The following is a 25,760-nucleotide window of genomic DNA, read 5'->3' as shown; positions in this document are numbered from 1 at the left end:
CACATTCTTCTGTATATATTCCCCACTTTTCCTCTCAAATAGAACACCGAAAGCACTAAATTTTCTTCCATAGCCTAAACTAGTAATTATACATTACACATAATCACTTACATTTTCAAGAAGATACTACGCTTATATACTGAGACTAGCAACATTCAGTACTCCATTTTAAGATCTGAAATAAGACCAGTTTTCTTCTTTTAAGCATCAGTCACAACACAGCACTGAATTTTCTTCCAAATACAGTGAAGCCATGGTGAGTCATCAATCCAAATATAGGACTATTATTTCTTTATAAACATAGATGAGCACATTAATGAGGGCACGTGGAACATTTCCTTTTTCACAATAGGAACAAGAGGTTTTCCTCTGATGCCGTGAAACTGAGGAAAGGAACAGCTCTGAAATCCAAAAGAAGTTTTGATACAGAAAGGCAGAGTTTCTGTAAATGCTTTCCAAACTAGCTCGCTCTTCTTGAGGTCTGACTTCTGATTTTAACTCTGGAACCACACAAAAACCTTACAACAGCAGCTTTACCTCTAATGAAATATTCTCCATTAAGTAATTATTACACCATGAAATTATTTGTAAAGTAAGTACAGTTACAGCAGGTAAAGAACTTCTAATATGTAAAAATCAAGGACTATACACCAAGAAAAAAAGGCCATCCACCAAAAAAATCTTCTAGAGTCTAGAAGTACATTTTAACCGAAATCAGAGGAGTATAGAAGACATATACAGAAATAAGCAATCAAGATTAAAATGTTTGTTTATAAGTCCTTACGAAGTTAGTAAAACATCTGAATAAACATGGAGAGGCCTATCTTCAGAGATGCTTTGGGTTTTTTTTTGTTGTTGGTTTGTTTGGGTTTTTTTACATGAAGAACATGTTCCCACATTTCTTAGCACTGTGATATTATACAGGAGAGATTGACCTGAAGCAATCAAGCCACAGTATGTATTGATGAAAATGTTTCTAAATCACCTTTCTTGAGGGAAGGAGAGGTTGCAGAGGAAAACATAACACAGAGTCACAAAAGAGAAGGACTATAAGGACTCGGAAGTAAGAACACCAAGTGACTTGTACAGTAATATAGAATTCAACTAAGAGTCTTAAATCAAGCAAATCAACTAATACAATTTGAAAACAGTAGCACAACAGTGAACATGTTTGTTTCGAAGTGAAATAAAATCCCCCCACCTATTGTGAGAAAGATAATTTCCCACCTTAAATTTATTGTGAGAAAGGGTATTTCCCAGCTTCAATTTACAGTACACAATTAGCAGCAGAATAGAGGGTATTTATAAATACGTATAAAAGGCTTGTTTAGTTCTGGAGACAAGCCATCTCCAAATTCCACTTAGAATCTATATTTACAAGCACTTTAACTTCTGTCAACAATCACAAGCTAGAAATTACATACCTGATTGAAGTAACACAACAGATTTGCTAATCAAAGTAAGAACTAGCTTAAGTTGATCTATATACTAAAAGTTTTACCATCACTGGATTAGTAGAAAAACCTACAGTACTGAAAAACAGAAACAGAATACCTTGGACAGAACCTCAACTAATCTGAAAAGAACAAACTAGTTCCAAAATTGATATGCATTGCACAGTGTGATGTGTGATACTTTGTTTAATAAAAATTTCAGTTTAACTGGTATATATGCCAAAGTAATATGGGCCAGAAAGAGACTTATATTTCAATACTGGTATAAATTTGTATTAATATTCATACTGATTCTCCAGCATAAGAAACCATATTAAAAGAACTTGAGATACACAATGTATGCAACAGGATGACCTCTCTAAGTTGCATTCCTGCTACAGGTTGTTACCACTCCTCATGGAGATTTATCTTCTGTTAACTTCATATATAAAAACACCCAGGGAAGTTTGACAGCTGTAGCAACCAGAAGCTTCTCAAATACTTTCACACTGATTCTTAAACGTCTGACTTCAAAAACATGATGCAGAGATCATGGAACTTGTCTTCTATACCTACTTTAAGCAAATTTGCCCACTGATTCCCTGTTTTGGAAGGAAAGGATTTTTTTTTCAGGATTTCTTCACACTTACGCTTTTAACGATACATCAGAAGTCCATGCTGCTCGACAAAGCCACCAGGTGGCAGAATCACATAATGGCAAAGATGGTCTCTCACCACCCCCCCCCCCCCCCAACAAAGAAGGTCCAGCCATGCAAGCCACGGAAGACAGAAGCACAAAACCACCTGTTTAACATGATCTGAAAACATTTATCACTCCGACACCCCTCATAAAAACAGGAAGAAATTATTAACCAACGAGAAATACACCTTAAGGAATATGATCACTCATATATCTGAATTCTTCAAAATGCTTTCTTTTCCTCACAATCATCAAGTTCAGCTTCAGGCACCATTTTATTCATTTACCATCTCCTTTCAACACCAAGTCACCATAGTAGTCACTGTCTTGTTCTACAGGATGAAGAATAGGCACACCCTGGCATATGAGTTCTCATTAACTCACATGGACATCTGTGAGCTTATACGCAGAGATATGATACAGGTCGATCAGAAAAAAATAAGTTTTGTACGATGCTATAAATGATGCATTAAGGCAGTGACAAGAAAAGGCATTTATATATTTGTGGTTCCTGCTCCTCCTGGACAAGCGCAAACCTTTCCACAAGAACAGTAAATGTTAACAACTGTCTCAAATCTGAAAACACGTATCAAGAAGTACCAAGACCTCCAAAATATTTTAAATGCCCTTTGCCTGGAGCTTATCCTTTCATAAAAAAAGAATAAATATACAAGAAAATTATTATTTTAGGCTTTAGAGAGAAGGCACCTATGAGTTGATGTATTGCCATTAGATCCTTGAAACTCATTGGGATTTGCAAACTCTCCAGCTGTTAGCTGACTGTTCAATTTCTATGCCCACAGATTAGTATTAGAACAGGTACCATTTGCCAGGAGCTCTTCAACAGTACAAGGTGGCTACTACTGTTACTCAGCAAATGCATGGTTTTGGCAAGGAATACATACAGCTCTATCTCATCACCTCAATTCCTGTCATTTCTTGACTAGTTATAAGTATTACCTATATATATTATTGGTTCAATTTAAACCTAATCAGAACAAGACCCAGTGCTGCCATCTGTTAACAGTGCAGAATGAATAGCATACCACTATCTGCTTTTGGTCCATTCTTTCCAGTACGCAATCCTTGGACAGAGAAGGTAAGCAATGCATCCCTGAACTTCAAACAGCCTATCCAGATGCCAGTTGGATTGCTCAATGTCTTTTGCTGGATTTTTTTGTTGGATTGTTCAACTCTTTTGACAGACAGAAGGGATGTGACCAAGGGTAGAATTACTGATTGCCAGAGAAAGTTATTTAGACTGCAGTTTCTCCAAGATTTGAACACCATGGGTACCTAATTCTATTTAGTGTAAGTAGTAAATAATCAAGCCCTTTCCACTGCAAACAGACAAACCAATTCTACCACTCCATATCTAGGGTCCTATGACTGTTTAACAGTTATCAAGAAAGGTTATAATGATTTTACAAGCTTTCAGAACTGTCTTCACAGAAGACAAAGTCGGGGGGAAAAAAAAAATCTTTCAGTGCCAATTCACACCACCTTTCTAAGACAGTACAGTTTGTTCTTAAAGGCAATCTCAGTAAGTACTATTTTTCTTCCATACCTGATGAATAAAAAGTTCTCCAGCCTTGTTACAAGGAATAAAGAATGCCACCATCAATCATTCCAACACTTTCTACAAAGCATATTGAGTTTCATCAAGCAGTTAGTCCTTCACTTGAACTTTTTTTTTGACAATCTATTCATCTGCTAATATTCTTCTGTCTATTTCCACCTACTACTACAACACAAGCTTGTATAGATTGCTGTATCATTTTATAAAGGGGGAAGCTATTTGTTTATGTCATTACGGATTTCATTAAATAAAAACAAACTATAGTATTTTCTAAAGACACTTGTTTCAGAGCATCTGAAAGATGGCACGGAAAGACAACTGTTGGTTTTGAAGAACAAGAGAAACTATTTTTATGAGAGAACAAGGCTAAAGACACCCAGGTTGTCTTAGCCACCAAAGATACCCTCTGGATAAATCATCCTCTCCCCCCCCTTCCCCTTCCCTCATCCTGTCACAACGAATGGTCCATGTTTTAGAGCAGAGTCTTCAAGTACTGTCCAGTGTTCTTAGGTGAAAAATAACTGAAACACCAACAGCTGCAGTGAATTAGCTATCTTTAACCTTGGAAATTAATATCCAGCGTCAGGGTTTTGGAGTATAAGAGGAGCAAAAGCAGATGCTATGAAATACAGATTAAGATAATCTATTCATCAAGAAAGTATGAGCAAAAAATCGAGCCATGCCAAAGCAGATCATCTGGTATACTATTAAAGAGAACAGTTAAAATTGATCCCTCTTCTTAAATGAATGATTGAATTTTACTATAAAGTTTGAGAGGCTCCAAAGAGAAAGAATATTGCTTTGAGTATCAGTTCCCTCCAGGAAAAATTGACAAAGCAATAACTACATATACCTTTGAAAAGAATTCTTTAAGTATTTCACGAATTCCAGAGCCTCCAAACAACATAACACTTCCCACCCACATCTCGGTCTCTCATTTTATCAGAATGCGTGTCCATCAACAGATATTTTATTTTAGACTAGAAAGCAGTCTAGCAATTCTCAGCCCTGTTTCTACTCTTCCTTGCTGAATTCCTAGAGAAGTAGGCATAAGACTGAATTTATTTAAAAAAAAAAAACAGAAAAAAAACAGAACAAACAAAAACACCTCCACTTTCACTGACACTATAAGGCCACTCAAGTGAAGGAAATAAAAGGTGCCTTTGTTTCCTTCTCATCTGCTCACGGGGAGGGGGGGGCAACCCATTAATAAAAATAAACTGTATTTGTGATTTAGCTTGTCTTACAGGAACAGAATGAACCTGGTAAGATTTACACAAGCTGTAGTGTGCTACTGCTCATTTTGGTGCATTCTGTAATACCTTGTAGAGATAAAAAACAAAGTGTTAGAATTCCCAGAAAAAGATTTGCAGTTTTCTGAAAGTTTCCTTTCTTGAATTTGAATATTGGTTTTGCCTCTTTGAACACCAGTAGAAGGGGTATAGAAGTAACACATCATGTAAAGACTATATACTAAGAAAAAAATCCAAATTCCTACAGGTGAACAACATAAAACATGTGTAGAAGATTACAAAAGAAAATTTTCTAATGAAACTAAGGAAGCTGACTACTGTAAAAGAAATCTCAGCATTTGGGAAAACAACCAACCCAAACACAAAACCAAAAAAAAAATCCAAACCCATAAAAAACCAACAACCACCACCAAATATTTGAACACAGTCAAGCAAAACCCAAGCTAATTTAAATCTATCAACATAGCAAGGACCTGTAAACATTTTAAGTCTGAAGGATCTGCAAGTTGTTCATAATATCCATAGGTAAATCTCTTCCAAAGCTACGTAAGTGTAGAATTAGGTGGGATAGTATTTCATAGGACGATCTGCTTCTTTACCGCCTCAACATATTTAAGTTACAATCTACAGAACCTTTGTATTTATATGGTAGAGCCCGATAAGGCGGCTAGATGGCAGTTATTAATAGTAGTCTACACAGTCGGAAAGCTCTTACTTAGGTTTAAAGAAGTCAAACTAATAGCTAAATAATATACTCTCATCATAAATGGAAAAAACAAGGCAAAACTTTACAGGACTTAGTAACAGATATAGCTTAAAGTCCAAGTGGTAACTATGCTCTCGAAATCTGCACCCTTCGGGGGGGGGGGGGGGGGGGGAAATCTGTCCAGCAAACATATAACCCATATCTACTACTGGTCTACTACACGCCCAAATATTCCCATTAAAAAAAAAACCTACCAACAAAACCCAAGAAAGTTCTTCCTTATGATTCCAGTCATATTCTTAGTGCGTTTCATATAACATTTACTGGAATAAGAACAAGAAAAGCAAGATCTATAGCTGAGTATTCATACAAGTGACCTGAAGGTAGGTGGGGAAGGGTGGAAATCACCCCTGAAAAGTCTGCTTTTATAAAAAAATAAAAATAAGTAAAAAAGGTAACATGGGATTTTTGTGTTTAAACTTCTGATGTCAAGGTAAACTTCTGTTTATTTTAAATTGCTCTTTCTACTAAATAATTATTCCATCGACATTTGGAAGACAAACAGCCATGCTGCATCTAGGTGGCATCTCTAACAAGAAAAAAAAAAAAAATCCTAAGGACGTATTTCCCTCCAGAATGAAATACAGTAATTTGTTTCTACAGAACTTTTCTGGGATAATGCTCACTAGAAATTTAAACACACAAAGAATTAGGTGGAAATCATCTGGATATTAAGGAATCATTCAGAGATCCATTTTTAAAAAAGGCTTTTAAAACCGTGTGGAGCGAGCAGGGTTTGTTTGGGATTTCTTTCCCCTGACTTTAATCTTAAGGACCATGAATTGAGAAAAGCTCAACTTCGAACCTCATCCAAAATATGAAAAACAAAATAAGGGAAGGAGGGGAGCACAAGTCTGAGTACAAACCCAGGAAGTATAAAATGTCTTCTTCCCTTACACTGGGGGCACGTTCTTTAGCAAATGGATGAGGTTTACTGACAGCAATGGACATCTCCATGAATCTTAAGGGGGCTGCAACCAGCTGATGAGGCCTCACAGAGTTCTCAAAAAATTTTCATGAAGGAGCGATGAACAGAAACCTTTAGGAGATGGTAATGCTGTACTAAAGAATATTACCACGCTGAGGTGTAGGACTGATGAGAAGTATTTTGTCTGGGGAGCATTTCTGAGGCGCTTACCTCCTTTGAAGTCTCTTGGCGTCAGGATGAATGCTAGCTGTCCTCGGGCTGCCATCCCTTTGAGGGGAGGGAGATACAGATGAGCCCAAATGTTCTCTTCTAAACACAAGTCCTTACTGCAAGCTGGCCAAAAGGTCCCTGCAATCAAAGAAATCATTGTGGTTTTGCATGTGGCGCATTTATGTCCTTTAATCAAGGTTTGTCAGCCATCTAACATGTTCAACCACAAAGAAAAAAATAAATGCTGGGTAGCCAATGCAGAACAGAGACTAAGAAAAGAGAAGAACTGGTCATTCCAGTTTGGACATGATGAACTCCATGAAAAACACAGGCAACATGATTTTTCAGACTAAGCAGAACCACCTCAGTATACAGTATTTTACGCATGTATATATGTACAAAAAAAAAGCTATTTGCCTTTGGAATCATTTTCCAACACTCAAACTCCAGCCTTCTTCAGATTAAGAAACAATATCACATTTTCATTTCTAGACACACATACTAGTCAATGTATTCTACAATCTAATGCAGCAGTCACTCTTCAACAATTACCTCTTACAATTACCACAGCAGTATACAATTAATCCTTAAATGCATTCTTTTTGCCATAAGCTAGTCATAACAGAGCTTGCAGAACCACTTGCTAGGAAAAAAAAACAATGAAAGTTCTGTCACAGTACTGATAAAAGATTCCTTCTGCAGAACATTTAGCAGACTTTTGTGTTTGCATGCCAACATGCTAGAGCCACGAGCTCCACGTTTTCCTTAGCGTGAGTCATCTCTAACAGTGTCCAGATTCACAGCCTCTTTGGCACATTTCCTGGGCACATGCGCTTCCACCATAGAAATGGATCTTTATAGCCCGGCTGTCACAAGCCCAGACATGTCATATTAAGCACACGATTTCCCAGAGCTCCAAACTAATGGGCAATCTTGGTTTGTAATTCTTCTACCAAAGTATATTATAGTAGAAGCAAACAGACACATATTTCTCATATTGGCTGCAAAACCAGTTCCTAGCTAGTAAACACAAGAAACTTATACAACAGAAGAACTGTACACGTTTCACTTCCTAAAGGACTGTGTAACCACTTCTTCAGAACACTAAGCGTACACAACTCCATACTCTTTCTCTTCCCACCTGCCTATGCCCATTTTCCCTCTTCTCGCTTCAAAAAACAGCATTGGGAGAGTGAAAAATCTTGTCCCTTACAACCATTATCCTTTTAACTGTTAAATTATTTTACTACCTAGTGGGCCTGACAATAGTCTTCCCCCCCTTCCCTGTCCACCAGGCAAATAACTACTTCATAACCATGCCTATCTAGTCATTACCTATGGGGGAAAAAAAACCTAACTGAAATCTGTGGCAGATCTTTTCCCAGGAAGTCCATTTAAAGAGACACACAAAGATTAACAAGTGACTTACATGGTTCTATGACAATCCCAACATTTCATCTATTCACCTCTTACGGACAGTCACAAAGAAGGCAAGAAACACAAAAATGTAACCCATTATCAAAGCTCCATATGGAACTGAATATTACTGAGAGATATATCAAATGGTTATTAATAAACTGTACTAAGTCCCAAAATGGGAAATTGGAAGCAAAAGTAAATCAGCATTACTTTACAGAATTCATTTGTCCAGATAAATTGCATTAGAACAAAAGCAGAACTAACAAATGAACCTTGCGTCTGATGAATACTGAGATTAATAATTTTTTTTCCAAGAAAATGTCACCCTACTTGCACCTAGGTATCTTAAACCTATTTAACTGGGGTAGTTCACACCAATAACACTCAGGGGTTTTATGAATTACTCCCCTCTCTAGACCAGAAACAAAATTCCAACAGAAAATATGAGTACAAGAACCCCATCACCTCTACTGTCCAGAAAACAACTGCTCTAATGCTGACATCTATTCCTGTTTACCCATTATATACAATTAAATTCAAAATGAAAGGTACAACTCAAATTTACTTCTCCTTTTCAGAAATATCAATCCACCCATCAGTTTAATCCTTTTTTCACCACTTGTATATACAACTTCCAAGATCTTTCACATCCCCGCTCTGCAGCCTGTAAATCTTTACTCCTCTTTTCCCTTCACCTTTTGCATTCACATTGCTATTAAATTCCACTGCTTCCTTTACAGAATGTTCATAGGCAAATCCTTCTTCAAAACTCTTACTACTAAGGAAGTTGTATGTATCAGCCCTAGAATTGCCCAGGTTCTTCAACTCGGACTTCTGCCAAGCACACATAATTTTTTCTGCAAACCCCTTATTATTTTCCACTTTTTCTCTTTACAACTCTTCCCCTGACCTCTAATTACTGCTAAAAATACCTTCTATTCACACCCATCATTTCCATACTGTCTTCCTCCCCTATGTTTTTGTTTCCTTCTTACAAATTGATGTTTCAAGGAACTGCTGAAGAAGGTAGAGAGGGAGAAAGCCTCAGTAACTCCAAATGATGATTTTTATCCCAAATGTTATGCAACAGCTTACACCTTAAGTAGTATAATGAAAAAACTAGATGGAAAGAACCTTAAGAATTCAGTTGAAAACACTGGCTCCTAAATACAAGAACTGCAATAGTTTTGAACTAATACAGTCCATAAACCTATTCACCGTGGAACTTCCCTTTTGAAGTTCAATATTTTTTACTCTAACCAACTTTTTCCAAATAACAATTTCTGAAAGTTCTACATTCAACCATTTTAATGTGCTTATTAACATGCTCTGTAACATGCCGTAAGATAATATTCCTTTATATGTGTAAAGAATGTGACTTTTCTGCTTTTATACAACTATCTCCATACAGACCATACGAAGACCTAGAAGAATCCATTTGACCCAAAGAACTGTATAAATGCTGAAGTATATTGATGTAAAAGGAAGTTAACTGAGCAATACAAACTACCTAATGTTCACATTAAAAATATGACACACAAACATAGTAACTATGTAAGAGCACAAGATTATGACAGAGGTATATAAAGAAAGTTTTCAATCGAAATGGCAAGTGTTTTAGAGGTTCATGGGAACATCTGGTCAATAGACTGGCAGCCACCTGATAGTGCCATTGGTCACATTCTAGCTGAAAACCCTTGTGCCAGGAAGCCGATTTGGGCAACAAGGTGGGGAACCAGCCCATGGAACTACTCCACCTAAACCTGGGCACAAATACATACACACACACATGCTTTTTTCAGCACTACTGTTGGCTGATCAAAGAAGTTCCATAAACAATAATTTCACAGTGTGCTCCCATAAAACTTCAGACCAATCTGAACCATCAGTGTACAATCCTCCCCCATCCTTAAGGAAAAAAAAAAAGAAAAAAAAAGAAAAAAAGAAAGAAAAACAAGAAAAAAAAAGAAAAAAAAAGAGAAAAAAAAAAAGGGCAGTTAGTCCCCTGCCTACTCAGTGAGCCACTTCACTGAAAGTTGAAATAACCCCTGCTGCTAGGGTGAGGAATTGGCCAGTTGCAAGGCAGAGTTGGACTTCCCCTTTCAGCAGCAGCAGGAAAAAGCTTGTACCTAGGTACCATACGAATAATCCCTTTTCAGATATCTCACAGGCCTGCAGCAACAACCGTAACAGTTAACACACAAGATACAGGAGGACGTTTGACGTAAACAATATTACATAGTATTAGAAAGCAATGCTATGTCATCCTGACCTGTATGGCCAAACTAAATACAAGGGTTCATGTTACAGCTAACCTAGAAGCAAGCTGTTACCAAAATTCATGGTTCTTCTCTCTCCCCCACCTCCCAACTTCAGGGCCACCCAACTCCACTTTTTTTTTTTTTTTTTTTTCCTCCTCTCACCAGACCTAGCAATTTTGAAGCCACAGGTCTGGACTGGCTAATCTGTAAGGGTTTGGGATTTGCTCTTTTCAAGAGCCAGGTTACTTTTGGAAGGGGCAGGAGAAGACATTGGAGAAACTTGTTTCCCAGATGAACCAAGTCATTCCACAGTCAACAGGTCCAATACAAGTAAAATGACAGGAACATGAAAGCAGGATGGGGAACAAGATACTGTTGCTGCCTATTTCAGCAGCAGCTACCTGTTAGATCTTCCTAAAGGCAGGTACCAAGACATGAAATTATGAACAGAGTATTTCATACCATACAGAAGCCAGCAATCAGAGCAGTACAGAGGCAGCTTTTAAGGCCATCACAACAAGCACAACACAAACATATTACTTCCAAGAAATGATATTTTGCATTGAGCTTTCTAAATTTTTATTTAAAATAAGATCAGAATCAACTCAGTTAAGTACATAAATGTCGGGTAATACAAAATATAGTTATTACGAACTCTCAGGGGTTTTTTGAGATATACTAGTGATGCTTCCCAATCTGGATACACTCATACAGTAAGAATTACTTAGCCACAAATGAGTAACAGTGTGGAACTGATTACACTGATAAACAGGAAAATTCTTGAGGTAAACACTGTTTACTAGGTAGGTTTTTCCACAGATTCAGAAAAATAGGACAATATGATGCAGATTCCAGAAAGTGACAATAATCCCTTGGACTGCTGAAGGGAAGTAGTGGAATAAAAAGTTTCTAAATTCACATTCAAAACAATATCTTTGAATAAAGACAACGCAAACAAGGGACTCTCTTCTCATTAAAAAGCACAACAAATGGCTACAGAGAAAGACACAAGTAGTAAAGACTATGGGCAGCAAAGGTTCAGAGTTGCAAGGTAACCATCTCTGAAACAAGAAGGGACCAAACTTTTTTAAATATGAAAACAGGGCCTCACAGCAAAACCACTTGTGCTAGAGTTCATCAGTTCTTTCACACCCTTTTGCCTTTGTCTTATTTACTGCTGTTAGGGGCTGCATCAATGGAAGCTTTCAACTTGTTCTTTAAATCAGTAAGCTGACTAGATCTGAAAGCCTACCAGGACCATTACAGAAACTCTTTTGCTACCTCTTTCAGGGCTGTCCAGCCAGATGCCAGTTCCACAATTACTGCAGACAAACAAAAGCAATGCCTGTTCAGCTCCTCTGGAGGCTAGTGCTGCCTGGTGAGAACACAGCAGGTTACCAGGGGCTTCAGAAAAAAAGCATAGCAGAACAGGGACTGCCTCACAGGAACCTGTGCCTCGTTTTGTTCCTAACACTGCCACAGTAAGAGAGAATTTGCAGTCCCAGCCCCCCTCTCATTTCAGCTGCAGTAATTCCTACTGGATAAGACAATTCCATCTGGCTATGGTCAAGAGAACAGAGAAGGCACTCCATCACCTCAACCCCTTACTAAATGCAATAATGACAACACGGCTGCAATTGTAGCAGGCAAAATGAGAGATAGTTACAGTTTTTTCATTTAAGTGTGCCTAACCCCCATCCAAAGTTCAGTGACTTTGGTTTGCAAAAGTCAAGTCTGAAAGGGCAGTAGCTGCTGCTGTAGGGCTGGGCACACAACACAAATGATGGAACATCAAGACACTACTGACACATTTCACTTCTCCCTGTGCTGAGTAGCAGCCCCTGTTGCAGTGCATTCGACAGTCCCAATGTTAAGCAGGAATCTCTGCACTGCCCTCCCACCCTGACAATCACGATGTAACCTGCCACAGGCTGCCTGCTATATCAACTATGACAGAATGCACCAAGTCCATTAACTTCTGGCTGACCCACAGTATACATTTAAGGTCACATCAGTTCAGAGATGCTCATAAACGTTAAAATAAACCAGTTAAACCTGTAAAGCAAGAGGACGTTGACATAGAATTTACTGAAGTCACGTATAAACACCCGCATTCAAAGTTGCATTACCTAGATTGCTGTGGCAAGAATATTCAACCTATCCACATTAATGTCCTTGAGTTTCCTAAAGCATGCAAGCTTAGATTCTTTAAACTCAGCAAATTTTTAAAAATTAAAAAAAAAAAAAAAAAAAAAAAACTGCAAGTGACATAAAATCCACCTCATACGAACTTTTAAAACATTTAAGCTATCTTCCCTTTAAAAAAGTGTGTGTGATTACCAGATGAAATTTGCTTAGCTTGACCGCTCAGCAATTACATCTTCTTGTATTTTGGCGTAACAGATTAGGAAGCACTGAACTATCACCACTTAAACATGGAAAAGCTTTCATATACAGAGTCACTTCCAAACCTTCTCTTGAATAAACAAAATCAAGCCTGAACTTCAGTCTTTCTCTGGAATACAGGCTTTCCAAACCTCAAACTGTTCCTGAAGCTCTTTACTGAATGCATTACAGCTTTCCAGCCACACTGTGAACTGGCCGTATTACTCCAAGAATGGCCTCACTGATGCCATGTACACCAAAGCCCTAGCCAACACAAGATTTGTTTTGGCTCAGCCACAGCATTCCTTACCCACCCCATGTTCATCCAATTACCTAAAATAAACTATAGATTACTTTCAGAATCACTGCTTTTCAAAAATAAATCTTTATTTCTAGACTTCATTTGCCTGAACTCATTGTTCTACAGAGATCAGTTAATCAACTTCATAGAAGTGGCATGTTTTTTTTTTCTTGAGGGTATATTGTGTCATTCATAAAATTTAACCAGAAACTATTTTCTGTTTTCTTGCAGTCTATATAAACACCAGCTTGACTTTCAGCAGTAGATATAATATATCCTAGACATGAAATAAAAACCCATACAGGTATAAAGACTAAAACAAAAATTATCAGCAGCTATCCTTTATGAACCTTACCAGCATCAGTTCTTCTTATAACTTTTTTTTTTTTTTTAAGAATTCTTAAAATACTTTTACATATGGGAAGTTGTCTGTGTAAAAAAAGGGGAGAAATAAACGACAAGTCTGATTCTCCTTGGGTCAAGAAGTCTAAACAGTTCAAAAGAGGGTATCTCAAAAGGTACAAAGTATGCAAGAAAAACACATCTGAACGATGAAGAAACATGAGCTTAGAGACAGTAATATTTTTTAAAATACATACTACAAGACTAGCTCAATACCAATTCAGTATCACTTGTACCGAGTTACATTGGATGTTAAAACTACTTAGTGACCATTTGCTCTACCATTATATTCATATGTATAGAAGTCTGACAGGGAATTTAAAGAGTTTTTAATGTATACATACATCTATAAACACATTGATCTCAGCTTCTGCCCATATACACATATTAACCTCAGCTTTGAGCGTGACATACATATACACAAAAAAAGCCAAAATTCTTTATTCTTCATATGTATGTCATACATATATAAAAAAAAGACAAGAAACTTTATTCTTCAACAATTTAAAGATAAATTAATTTCCTCTTATATAATTCTGAATAATAATACAAGATCAAAGAAATATGAAAATGTTATGAAATTATAATAAACCAGTAATTAAAGTTATTAGCAAAACTGAAGAAACATTATCAGAGAGGCATCTGGATCTTGGAAATTAAAGAGATTCCAAACAACTTGGCCTAAAATGGACAAGAGAAGCAACTTCAGAACCAAATCTAACTAAGCTCTTAAGAAATTGGTAAAGCAGAATAAGATGCAAAAAGCAGAGCCAACAGGCTCCTAAACAGAAAAACGTTTAGAATAAGTAGCATAGCAATACTTTTACAGAGTTACAGCATGGCAAAACTCAGAAGAGACAGCAAATAACTTCAGACAATTTTATAAGAAAAATAAAAAAATAAAATAAATCTAACAAGAAACACAAAGAATCCTTATTCCATTACAAAGGAGGCAGTGGATGCCATTACCTAAAATCTAAGGAAGTAAACAGACCCAGCAAAGTTTCATCAATGAATTTTATAAGGATCTAAAAAGAACTATAATTCTTCTATCCATGGACCATTTAACCAGATCATAGATGGAACAGATGAACCCTTCATTTGGAAGACAGCAGGGATAGATATAGTTCCCAGAGAAGAGAGAACAGGAATCACTACCTACTTTGTTAAGCCTACTTCATTAAGGAACATTGATAGAGGTTTTTAAACACACCATGGCAGATAAGGAACGGCAATCCCTCCAGATATATGCACCCACATAAACCATGTTGCTGTGATATGCTTTAAGAGCAACATTCTAGTTACTATCTCCTACAGTAGACAAAAGTCCTTTGTCCCAATAGAATGGGAACATGAAGACATATTTTAAAATGTGGCTTTAGAAAGGAGTATTTGCATTTCTGTTTTATATAAAGACCTTAGGGTTTCTGACAAAAAGATGTTCCGCAAATTAATTTATATTCAGGATGACAACCTAAACTGGTACCCACTTCACCACTGCTTATTGCTCTATTTGAATGAACTCTGACCACAGCAATTACACACAAACCTCCAACAACAGACGTAAAGAACTAAGTCTAGAGGGAATGGAAGACTTGGTCTATGCGAGCAATATGCTGCTTTTTATTTAAGACTCACTGTGTTAAAGCAGTAATACCTCACACAGATATGGCTTCGTCTCTGGATATAGCTCTTTTTTTTTTTTTCCATAAAGCAAACACATTTCTGAAAAGATGAAGTTAGGATATACAAAAAAATTCTAGACTAAGTAAATTTAACAAGGCTTTTGGGTATATCACCTTACTCTAAAAAGTAGCTAAAAATTAATTATTTTTTTTAAAATGTAAATTTCTAGGACAAAGTAACTGTCATTAACTCATTAAATGATAATACTCATTTCAAGTTGTACTTCCATGTATATCAAGCAGTAGACACCAAAAGCTTGACAAGCTATTCTCACAAACATCATCTGAAGACAGTAAGAGGCCTCAGGCAAGTACAGCAGTATCATATAAGCCTTCTAAGATTTCAAGCAACAGGTCCCTTAACACACTAGCATGTATAATCATGTAGCTTAATTGAAGGAGCTGTGGAATGACAGAGAATGAAGAATAATACAAGGATTTCTCAAAGACAGATTATTCAGGTGTTTAAAACCAAACAAAAACCAAAACAAAACCAAAAACAAACAAACAAAGCCCACAAACCATTCTGGCTACCTAGAGAATCTTCAAAAATACAGAAGTCTTCATGGCAATGCCGATTAATCATGTTTGTTGAAAATACAGAATGCCTCTTAAAATCTGTCAAACATTTTAAAGGACTTCAGAGCAGGTATACTGCAATTACATAAGCTTGTTCTAGAAAGGGACATGAAATATTAATCATCCGGCCTGCAGTGTCCCAAATGAGATAGAAATTTTTCTGTTCCAGTACCTTGAAACTTATTATAACAAAATAAATACCAAAAAGTTCTCATAGAAGATACTTATTCCTACTTAACAACTGACATGGGAGTACTTAGGAAAAAAGTTATTACATAATAGAAGACACCTCTTCAGCTCACAAAGGATATGCAAGAAACCTAGGGAAACAAAGACTGATCTAGAGCCAGAAGGAAAAAAATGAGAGAGATCGAAATTGTTATTCAAATTGCTGTTTGTCTGCCAAAATAATTTATATAAAATCAATTTAAGAGTTCTCTATAAACAGTACCTCTTTCTATCCAAGATCCACCAGACACATGGCCAGCATGCATCATGCTGCACAGGCTTTAGAGAATAACAATTGCTGCAGCGGCTGGCAATATAACCTAAGATCCTACCATTTTCCCACTTGAACTTCTTTGAAGTAAGCATTCTGTGACAAAACATTAATATCTTTCTTGTAATTACTGCTAAACTGTGCCATCATGGAAGAAATAATGTCTCCTAATCACTCAAGATGTGGAAAATTAAGGTGTTGAACATCCTTGGTGATAGATTATCACACTGTCAGAAATGGAGTTAAAAGACAATCAAACCTTTAGAACTACATATGTCAGTCCTGGCTTGCAAATACAACAAAGATCTGCAGCAAATAATCTCTCTCTCTCTATCTGATGACACATTATTACTATCCAATAAGAAGACCTGACTCTCAATTTAGAAAGCTAATAGAACTGCAAAATGTTTCCTTTGCAAAGATTCTCACTTCAGCATCACCTAATAACCATCACATATTAATTTTTAACAGCATAAAGAAATGAGGTTTTTTGTTTTGAAGACCAAAAGTTCTGTAGTACCAAGTGTCTTGCAAAACAACATACATTCATAATGAAGTAATGAATAAACATAACTAGCTGTACATTCTACTAGCTGTAGAAAGAGCTGTACTTTCCTCCAAAAGTAACCAAGTCATACATAGCCACTGTTGGTACAGCATCTTAGAAAATTGACACAAGTTGGAAAATTCACAGGCTACTGAACTCGACAGAAGGGATGCAGAAGGTACAAGTATTTTCAGAGGGTCCTCCTCACAACAATAAGCACAAATTTCACTAATGACACTTCCATCCAGCCAAACTCATTCAGGCTACTGAGCACTACAGCCTCCTCTCTCCTTCAATCAGGAGAAGCAACAGTTGCCATACTATCTTCACAGAATGCTGACATTCAGTCAGTTCAAATTTGGACATTGGAATCTCTTTTTCAGCCACAGTGCTATTACACATTTTAAAAACTATTAAGTGGCATTCCCATCAAACTTCTAGCTATTTTTCTTGTATTCTATTTCACTTATCCTATAAGATCTTAGTGTTCCTCCTCTAAAATTAACAGATTTGAAGCAGAGAGACAGTCCAGGAGATAAATACTTTTTCCTTTTTGCCAGACTTCACTTAACTACCAAACCTAGACCGAGAAATTTCAAAAGTAGTAATAAAAGCTATGATGAAAAATTTATCCAATTTACTGTGCTCAATTATGTGTCTTCTGATGTTTCTGAGATCTAAACTATACATAACTTCTAAGTCCAGTACTGGTGACAGGTTATCGGGTCTGAAACCATTCATAAAGCCTTCAGTGATAAGATGTCCAAGCAAACCAGTTCAGAGCACAAGGAAGAAAGGAAAAACTGTCTCTCCCTTCAGTAATGCATCTCCTGGATTCAGAAAAAGTCCTTTTTTTTCTTTGGAAACTAACTGGCAATCTCAGAAAACCAGAGATATAACGGGGTCCCCCTTTCAGAACCTTCATGTCTTTGTTGATAAATAGAATGCTTCCACAAAAGCAAAAGCAGACTGAAAATTAATTTTAAAGTATTTTCTGCCTACTTGTAACTTCAAACCCTGTCAAGAGAACCACCTCTTCATCTAGATTGCCATCTCACTGTTATAAAAGAAAGAGCTATCCAGATGAGGACAAAGTCTGACCAAAGAAATAAAGTAGTACCAAAAGCTTCCAGATATTTTCACTACCTTCTAGAGGTAATAGATCACTATATCCACCCAATTAAAAATATAAACAAAAACACCTCTATCTGACACACTTAGAACTGAACCCTGAAATTAATTAATATGGTAGGGGGAGGGAAGGGAAACAGATTCAGAAGGCAGTTAATGGAAACCCCGTCCATTAGCTTCACTTACAGCTAATGTGCTGTTTGCTAATGTGCAAATAAAGTAACTTTTAGATTTTAATTTTTAAATCACTCAGATCAAGGCTAGGTTCAGTCTCCTTTGAAAAGCTACCTAAGCTTTGCCACTAATCAAACCCTGACAAAAACTTTCAAGCTTCACAAAACAGCTGATATTACGTTGGTTTTAATGTTTTGACAGTTCAAATGCAGACTTAGGTTATATTTTCTGAATTTAAACAACAGTTAGAGTTACATTCTCCTAATATTAAGAGAATCTAAACATATTACTCAGGCTTAACAAATTGATGTTATTTAAATTAATTTAATTTATTTTTGTACAGAAATAGCAAAAGACACATGCTTTTTTTTTTTCCTATTAAGTTCTGTCACATACTTCACAAAATGCAGTAACTCATTCTTCCTTTAGAATTGAAAGGACAAAAATATATCTTTCTTCAACTGAGGTCTGATTGAAACCTTGCCAACAAAAACAGGCACGATTGGATAACTTAGAAAAGAATTACTTATAAAATCAAATCACCATCATCTCTGAGCATCTTACCTTTAAATAGGATCCATAATATTTAGTTACATATGGACTGTCACACTGACTCAGCACTGTGATTTCTTGTTGGATGTCTTCTATTTCATCTTCTGCTTCTTCTAGGTCAATAATTTTTATAGCAACCACTTTCTGAGTCCGATTGTCAATTCCTTTAAAAACTTCACCAAAAGAGCCCTTACCAATTTTCTCCAGTTTTGTAAACAGTTCTTCTGGATCTGCCTTCAGAGTCTGTTAAAAATAAGAGAAAAGTTACTCAGTATTTGTAACATTAAAATGAAATGCAATATTTTTAAAGGCAACAAACACTTCAAATTCTACACATTCCTATTTATCCAGCTATTCTTTTTCTATCTCCATAATTAACGTGTTCTTCCTACATCCCTTACATGCACACACTGCAACGTTTATGCTTCCCTGTATATAAAGCACAAATTTAACACCGTCCCTGTGACAGGGTTTTGTCCTATCTGGCACCAGAAAGTGCTGCTACCTCAATTTCTTTTTCTTTGTCAATAAACTGCACCCAGGCACCGAGAATGAAAGATCCTTATGAAGAATTGATTTCTGTTAAAACCAAAATAGATCACATACCACTACCAATAAAAGTAAACCTTTCATCTAGCCTTTTCTCTTGAAATTGGTTCCTTCCCAGAACCCAGGGTCCTACTCTCTTGAATTTTTCACATATCTCATCCTTTTAAGGATTTTGTTCCCACTCTGCAGTGCACAAACTAGTATTTCCTTTTTTTTTGATGTGACAAGAAATCCTCTTCAGTTTTCTCCTACTATGGATCACCTGCATGAACTGCCATGCTTCCTCCTTATCCCTGACACCAAGGTTTTCTGGAGCAGGATTTGTTTTTCTTTTTCTCCTTCTCTCAGTTGGGTAAACTCATTCACTCCTAAATACATTCCATTCCCAGTCATCCTGATTTGAACAGTCGTATGAAAACTACAAGTGCTCACCTACATATGCGAATGTAAGACCTAGATGGACCACTTTGCCATATTTGTTCTTCCTCCACTGCCAAGTTTCAGCTAGCTACTGCTGCTCTTAGACTTCTCACTTTCAGTGCACAGATGATAAGTTCCATTGTGTACCTTCTTAATCTAACAGCAAGGAGCTTTTATAGCTAACAAAAATATACATAAATTATAATTAAACTGGAAAAGTCATAGGTAGAGGGAATAGTCATGAAATGAAGAAAAATAGGATAGGATTACTTAGAATCTCTCCCTTAAGAAATAAAACAAACACTTCAAAAGACTTGTTACTGTTCTTAAAAGGATGAGGTTCATGCTAAGTGAAAATACATTGTTGATAAAGAAAAAGGCTCATACAAGAAAAATTCAGTAATGCCTAAATAAGCACAAAACCACACAGTTTATACTTAGCCAAACTTTGTAGAAGCATAAAGAGGGGAATAATTTCTAAGTTACCACTGACATGCATTTAGCCAACATTTTCTCTTTAACAATCAGATTCAGTTTATAGAGCATCCCCCACCTATACTTCTGTCTATTTCTCCTCTCACATCTCAAAAGTTATGTAATTAACCCATGCAGCCCCAAGAGAAAGACAGTCTAGAAGATATTTTAGTTTGTCTGGAGGTATCTGAATTTCACAGCTGACTTAGGTGTTTCGATGACCAGGTACCTGGTCCCACTCAATTCTTCAGCAGTGTGTTTGTGGAGCAGTCTGGATTCTGTCATCATGTGGCGCAAATTGTGAGTACACTACTACTTCTAATACTTTAAAGCAATCTACAAGACATCACAGTTTTCAGATGATCATCCTAGGAATGGACCACTGGCGAGATCAGTCCGAAGAAAAAAACACTCTTCTAAGTATACTGCAAGACTTCACCAGCCCCAAGAATTTCCCCCTGATTTACATCTTATTGATCCATCTTTCTATCCAAAGTCAGTTTCAGGAAACAAACAGAAGGGACATGGGGTTTTATCACCCTTTTGCTATTAAAAGGAACAGAGCAAGAGATCCAACTCCCTTCCACTAAAAGAAGCTTGTTCCTCCTTTAATTTCAATGTAATGAGAATTACATACTATTACACACTATTAAATACTGTATACATAAAATGCTAATATATCTACTACTTGGAAACCAGACCAGGGCACTTCATGTCTTCCAGCAACTGTAGTTATCCTTTAGCTACACACTAGCCCTTACAAATGCTTCCTGGGACATCATTTATGAGAGATCACAAAACTAGGAACCAAATCATGCTGTAGTGGTTCTCCTCGTGCCCCACAGAATGCTCTTTTGTCAATATTCAAAACAGTCTTCTCTGAGAATTCTCCATGAATAAAAATAACCTTAACACTTGCATCAAATATTTTCCCTTGTGGAAGACAATTATCAGTCTGTGCTTTCATACATACTGTGTTAGAATTCGAGATGATGTGCTGTAGAGAGCTGTGCATGCCTAATCCATACACGCAAGTCTTCTAGTTCCATTCACTAGCCACAGGAGTCTAAGCATTACATCATTACAAAGGCATTTGGGTAAGTCACAAACCAATCCCAGTCACAGCTGCCTAGGAAATTCCAGTGTTTCACCTCTACAGAGTAAAAAGCCAGCAGTACTCAGTCACAGTGTACTGCAGTTGTTCATATGGAGAAAAATACAAGGCCTACCTGCCAGCAGCTCTTTGAGATCTGCTGGCTATATGTATTCACCCCCTATTGTCCCTTTTCCCCTCAACCCCCCAAACTTCTATTACAATCATATATTAAAGCCCATTACTTCACAACACCACAGTCTTCAGAGACTTGCAAAACTCTCACAGCTTCATTTTTACAGTGTCAGGCTCTTGGGATTCTGGTATTAGGCTGACAGTTTTATAAAACAACTGCAAAAGAACATTTTCCGAGTCATTTTGTGTTAATAATTCCAGAAAAGCAGGGAAGATAACTGCTCCTGTAAGTTCTGAGAAGCAAGGAAGGATTGTTCCCGTTTGATTTTTTTTACAATTAAAATTTCGCAGCCCTTTTGAAATGTTAATTGTTCAATAGTAGCTGGAATTAATATAATTAAAATTAATAATAGTTCTTTCTCCAAGTTCCTTGACAAATTACTAATTCTAATTACAAAAAAAAAAAAAAAAGCCTCTTCCTTCCCAAATCAGAACTTTTGTAAATTCTTTTCTTAGTTTTAAAATTTAAAAGTTGCCATTCCTGAATTTTGCTCTGAGCAATAAGAGGTAGTAGTTGTTTAAAAAAAATCTTTTGCTCTGTAAGAAGGTGTGAATTTTCTTCTCAGGAGACCAGGTGTTTGACATGAGAGCCTTAAACTACTGGCAACCCATGTTTTTGGAAAACTACCAGTTGGCCTCTCTTTAATGACCTGCTCTATTTCAAAACAGTGAGATCAGGCCTCCAGATACATAATGAACTACCTGAATTTGAAAGTACATGAGTGGCCAATTCCTATTAATTTTTCCAAGATCACACCTGGAAAGGATTCTCGCCAAATTTAGTTTTGTTGGTTTCTGTAAATACTTCCAACAGAGCCAAAATAAACAAATAGTTCATAAACATTCTCTCTGTATGACTGAATAGAGAAAATATCTTCCATAGATTCTGCCACTACAGTTTTGCTGAATCTACTCTTTGCAAGCTTTCACTAAGCATATAGCTTTTTCCTACTAACATTAACATAAGGGAACCAATAAAAGAGCCTTCATGTAACTGAGCACACTGAATATTGCTAGAAACCACGGAACAGAACAGCAGCATCTGCTGCAAAAGGATAAAGCTAATCACTTTGTTTAATAAGGAGCTAGACCTCTACCACTAAAACATTTCCTTCAAAGTGTGTCACAGAATGCATATTGTGGCAAATCAAAAACAAATTCTGGAACATTTAGATCTAATGATTACAGAATTTTCCATTTCCATAACCACTTGAATTAGTTTGGTTTTTGTTTTGAATAGTTTTTCACACTTCTGAACACCAATCGCAACCATCCAGTCTCAGTCTCCGGCTTGTTTAGCCATGCAGAACAAAGTTCTTTACTTTTCACCATAAGCAGAGCCACCATTCACCCAATAACTTGAGCAACTTCTCTGTACTTGTTCCACATTGGATTCATTACTTTTGACCTTAATCAGCCAGGAAAACATACTTCACTCAAAATTTAAAAAGTCTTGTCAGTATCTAACATTACTGTTGCCCACTTCTACAGAATAAAGATAGTCCGATACATTCTCAGATCCTATTTACTCAATTTGGCCTCATGGCTCCAACTCAGCTGTGACCAACTAAACCCACTCACCTCTTCTTAATCCTCTGCATTTCCAACTAATGAGCTCCCAGCCTATTGCAAAGGTTCTTTGTAATAATTCACACTTATGACACCTTGCACTTCGTGCTATTTTGTTCAGTAATTCAAATCCTCAAGGTTGTGTAGTTCTTCAGTAATGGCCTCTCAAGTATAACGCGTGCCTTTAAATTTTGCACCATCAGCAAATTTTATCAGTATGCATTGCCTTTTTTTATGCCAAGGTCACTTTTCAGTCACCAACTGTCAAGAACAATCCTGGAGAAACCAGCAGTATCATCCACTCTGACATCACCTCTCCAGTACTCTCCTCATAGCCAGGACTATACACATCTTACAATGTATTTATTTTTATGAATCTCTAATTCTCATCTGCACAACTACCCCTATAGCTCAACAGAAAATGTTACTGAAATTCAAACTAGTTAGATCAAACTTTATCCATAACTATTCTGACCTAAGACGCAGCTTTAACTGAGTCTTTTTCTGCATCTCATTCCAGTTCTTATTTCTAACCTCCTTTTATGAAGGGTTATTCATCCAGTTATTGTAGAAAAGGGTTAAAAAAACCCTATTTTTCTCTTTAACTTACAAGAATTACAAGCCATCTCCATATTGAAGTTCTCAAGTTTATTTGGGCAACTGATTTTACTTGCAGATCTCTAACTTCTCTGTGCCTGCTCTTTATAATAGACAATCATCTTTCAACACCTCATTTTCTATGCTTTTCATTTCACCAAATCAATTTCCAATTAATCAGTCCAATCCTCATTCCCTATCAAGACTGAGCCCAAAATACCATCATCTAAAGATGTTCAGAGATTTCTGGTGAAAATAAAATACCACATGGTGAACCGGCTTGTGATTGTTGGTGATTACTGCTGTCTGCTACCACACTTGGAGATCAAAAGAACGTTTTGAACCTTGTTCACGTGCATGCAGATAAACCTGGACACACACTGTAATAGGATGTTGCAGACAGCAAGCCCTACAAAATCATTAAGGACTGGAGAACTAATGGAAGAAAAAAAAAATCCATCAAGATAATAACTTCTGGCTCTGGAAATCCTTGAGTAGTAAAATTTAGCAGAAGCTGCGGAAGTATGCCACAGAAGTATTACAGGTTACTGTATTCTTACACTTTTTCTTAGACATCTTCCAATTACCACTGTCAAAGACAAAACACGACTAGATAGCCCTATGATCTGACCCCATTCAGCTGATATGTTCTCAAATTATTTGCATCCAAGTCAGAACTTCAAACACAAATTAAATTTTATAGCACAGTCAATGCATGTTATAGTACAAAATTAAGAACACTTGAAATCATAGAGGAAGACTTTCAGGCCACTGCCATTTGAGGAATTGTCTTTGTGATTTCTTCCTCTGCCCCATAACTGCACATCACCACATTTTCACATTCTAAACAAGATGCTGAGATTTCTTTCAACTGATAAAAAACAAAAGATAAAAATAGAGGGAGAAGAGAGGCATGACATTGTTTCTCACACCACTCCTGCAGGTTTGTTCATTGTTAACATGTTTGGTGATTATCTGGTGTTCCTTTCACACAGAAATCTCAACTTCAGACAGAAATTAGTTTCAGAAGATCATAACAGAAACACCAACTACTTCATATGTATTCATCAGAAGCAATTGAGAAGTTTGAGTATCTCAGGTTAGGTGCGTAACCTACCACATTAAAGGAACAAAACAACTTTTATCTTCTACAAGAAGGTGGATCAACTTTTTGCTCAAACTCTTGTACTACTTACACAAATAAATCTCTTTAATATGGAAACAGGGTACCAAACCATTCATTTTATGACACCACCATGAGGAAGCTGCAAGTGGTAGTAGTGGCAGACTCCCTCCCTGTGAGGGACAGAAGTCCCAATCTGCTGATCTGACCTGCTGCCTAGGACAGCTTGGTGCTTGCCAGGGACTCCAATCTAGGATATTTTGGAGAGACTGCTGAGGCTTGTTCAGCACGTGGACTATTACCCCATGCTACTCTTCCACATCAGGCACCACCAAAATAGCCTGGGGAGACCTGGAGCATATCAAGCATGACTACACAGTGTCATATGCCATAGGAGCATAAGTGGTTTTCTCCTCAATCCTACTGGTGAAGGGCTCAAGGATGAGTGGACAGATCATGGATCTGCCTGGAAGAATTCCAGGGGAAACAGTCCTAGAGACAAGAGACATCAAGGGGAGCTGGTTGATTTTCAAGGATTACCACCTCCAAGTTCAAGAATGATCCATCTGACATGCAGGAACAGAAGAAAAGGTGGTAGGAAGACTTGCATGGGTGAAAAAGGAACTCCTGACTAAACACAAACATAAAGAGAAAGCATACAAGAGGTAGAGGCAGGGTCAAGTGACCCAGGAAGAATATAGAGACATTGTCCAAGGGTACAGGGATGAGGCTAGAAAATCAGCAGCACGAAGGCCAGCTGGAGGCCAGTCACTACCCAGGGATCAATACTGGTGTCAATACTGTTCAGCATTTTCACTCATAACCTGGACAATGGAGCAAAACACACCCTCAACAAGTTTGGCAATGACACAGAACTGGCAGGAGTGGTTGATACACTAGTTGTGCTGCCATTCAGGGTAACCTTGGCAGTCTGGA

At 37.0% G+C, this 25,760-nt stretch overlaps 1 protein-coding gene across 3 annotated transcripts in view; it reads right to left on the bottom strand.

The window, feature by feature from the left end:
* The window catches only part of STK24 (serine/threonine kinase 24), a 65,677-nt gene that overhangs the window by 28,263 nt on the left and 11,654 nt on the right, over positions 1-25,760 (bottom strand). For 2 of the 3 annotated variants that reach the window (XR_008234927.1, XM_052785738.1), the window contains exon 2: positions 18,817-19,047. Coding sequence is in view for 1 of the 3 variants with exons in the window: in XM_052785738.1 (XP_052641698.1) it covers positions 18,817-19,047 (231 nt within the window). In the remaining 2 variants the exon portion in view is untranslated. Of the gene's footprint in view, positions 1-6,869; positions 7,008-18,816; positions 19,048-25,760 lie in introns of all 3 variants that reach the window. The other variant, XM_052785739.1, reaches the window with a different exon arrangement.

Source organism: Harpia harpyja, chromosome 4 (assembly GCF_026419915.1).
Source record: "Harpia harpyja isolate bHarHar1 chromosome 4, bHarHar1 primary haplotype, whole genome shotgun sequence".
In the NCBI taxonomy this organism is placed as follows: domain Eukaryota; kingdom Metazoa; phylum Chordata; class Aves; order Accipitriformes; family Accipitridae; genus Harpia; species Harpia harpyja.
Note: the sequence above shows the minus strand (reverse complement) of the source record. Positions and strands in the feature narration are given on the sequence as shown.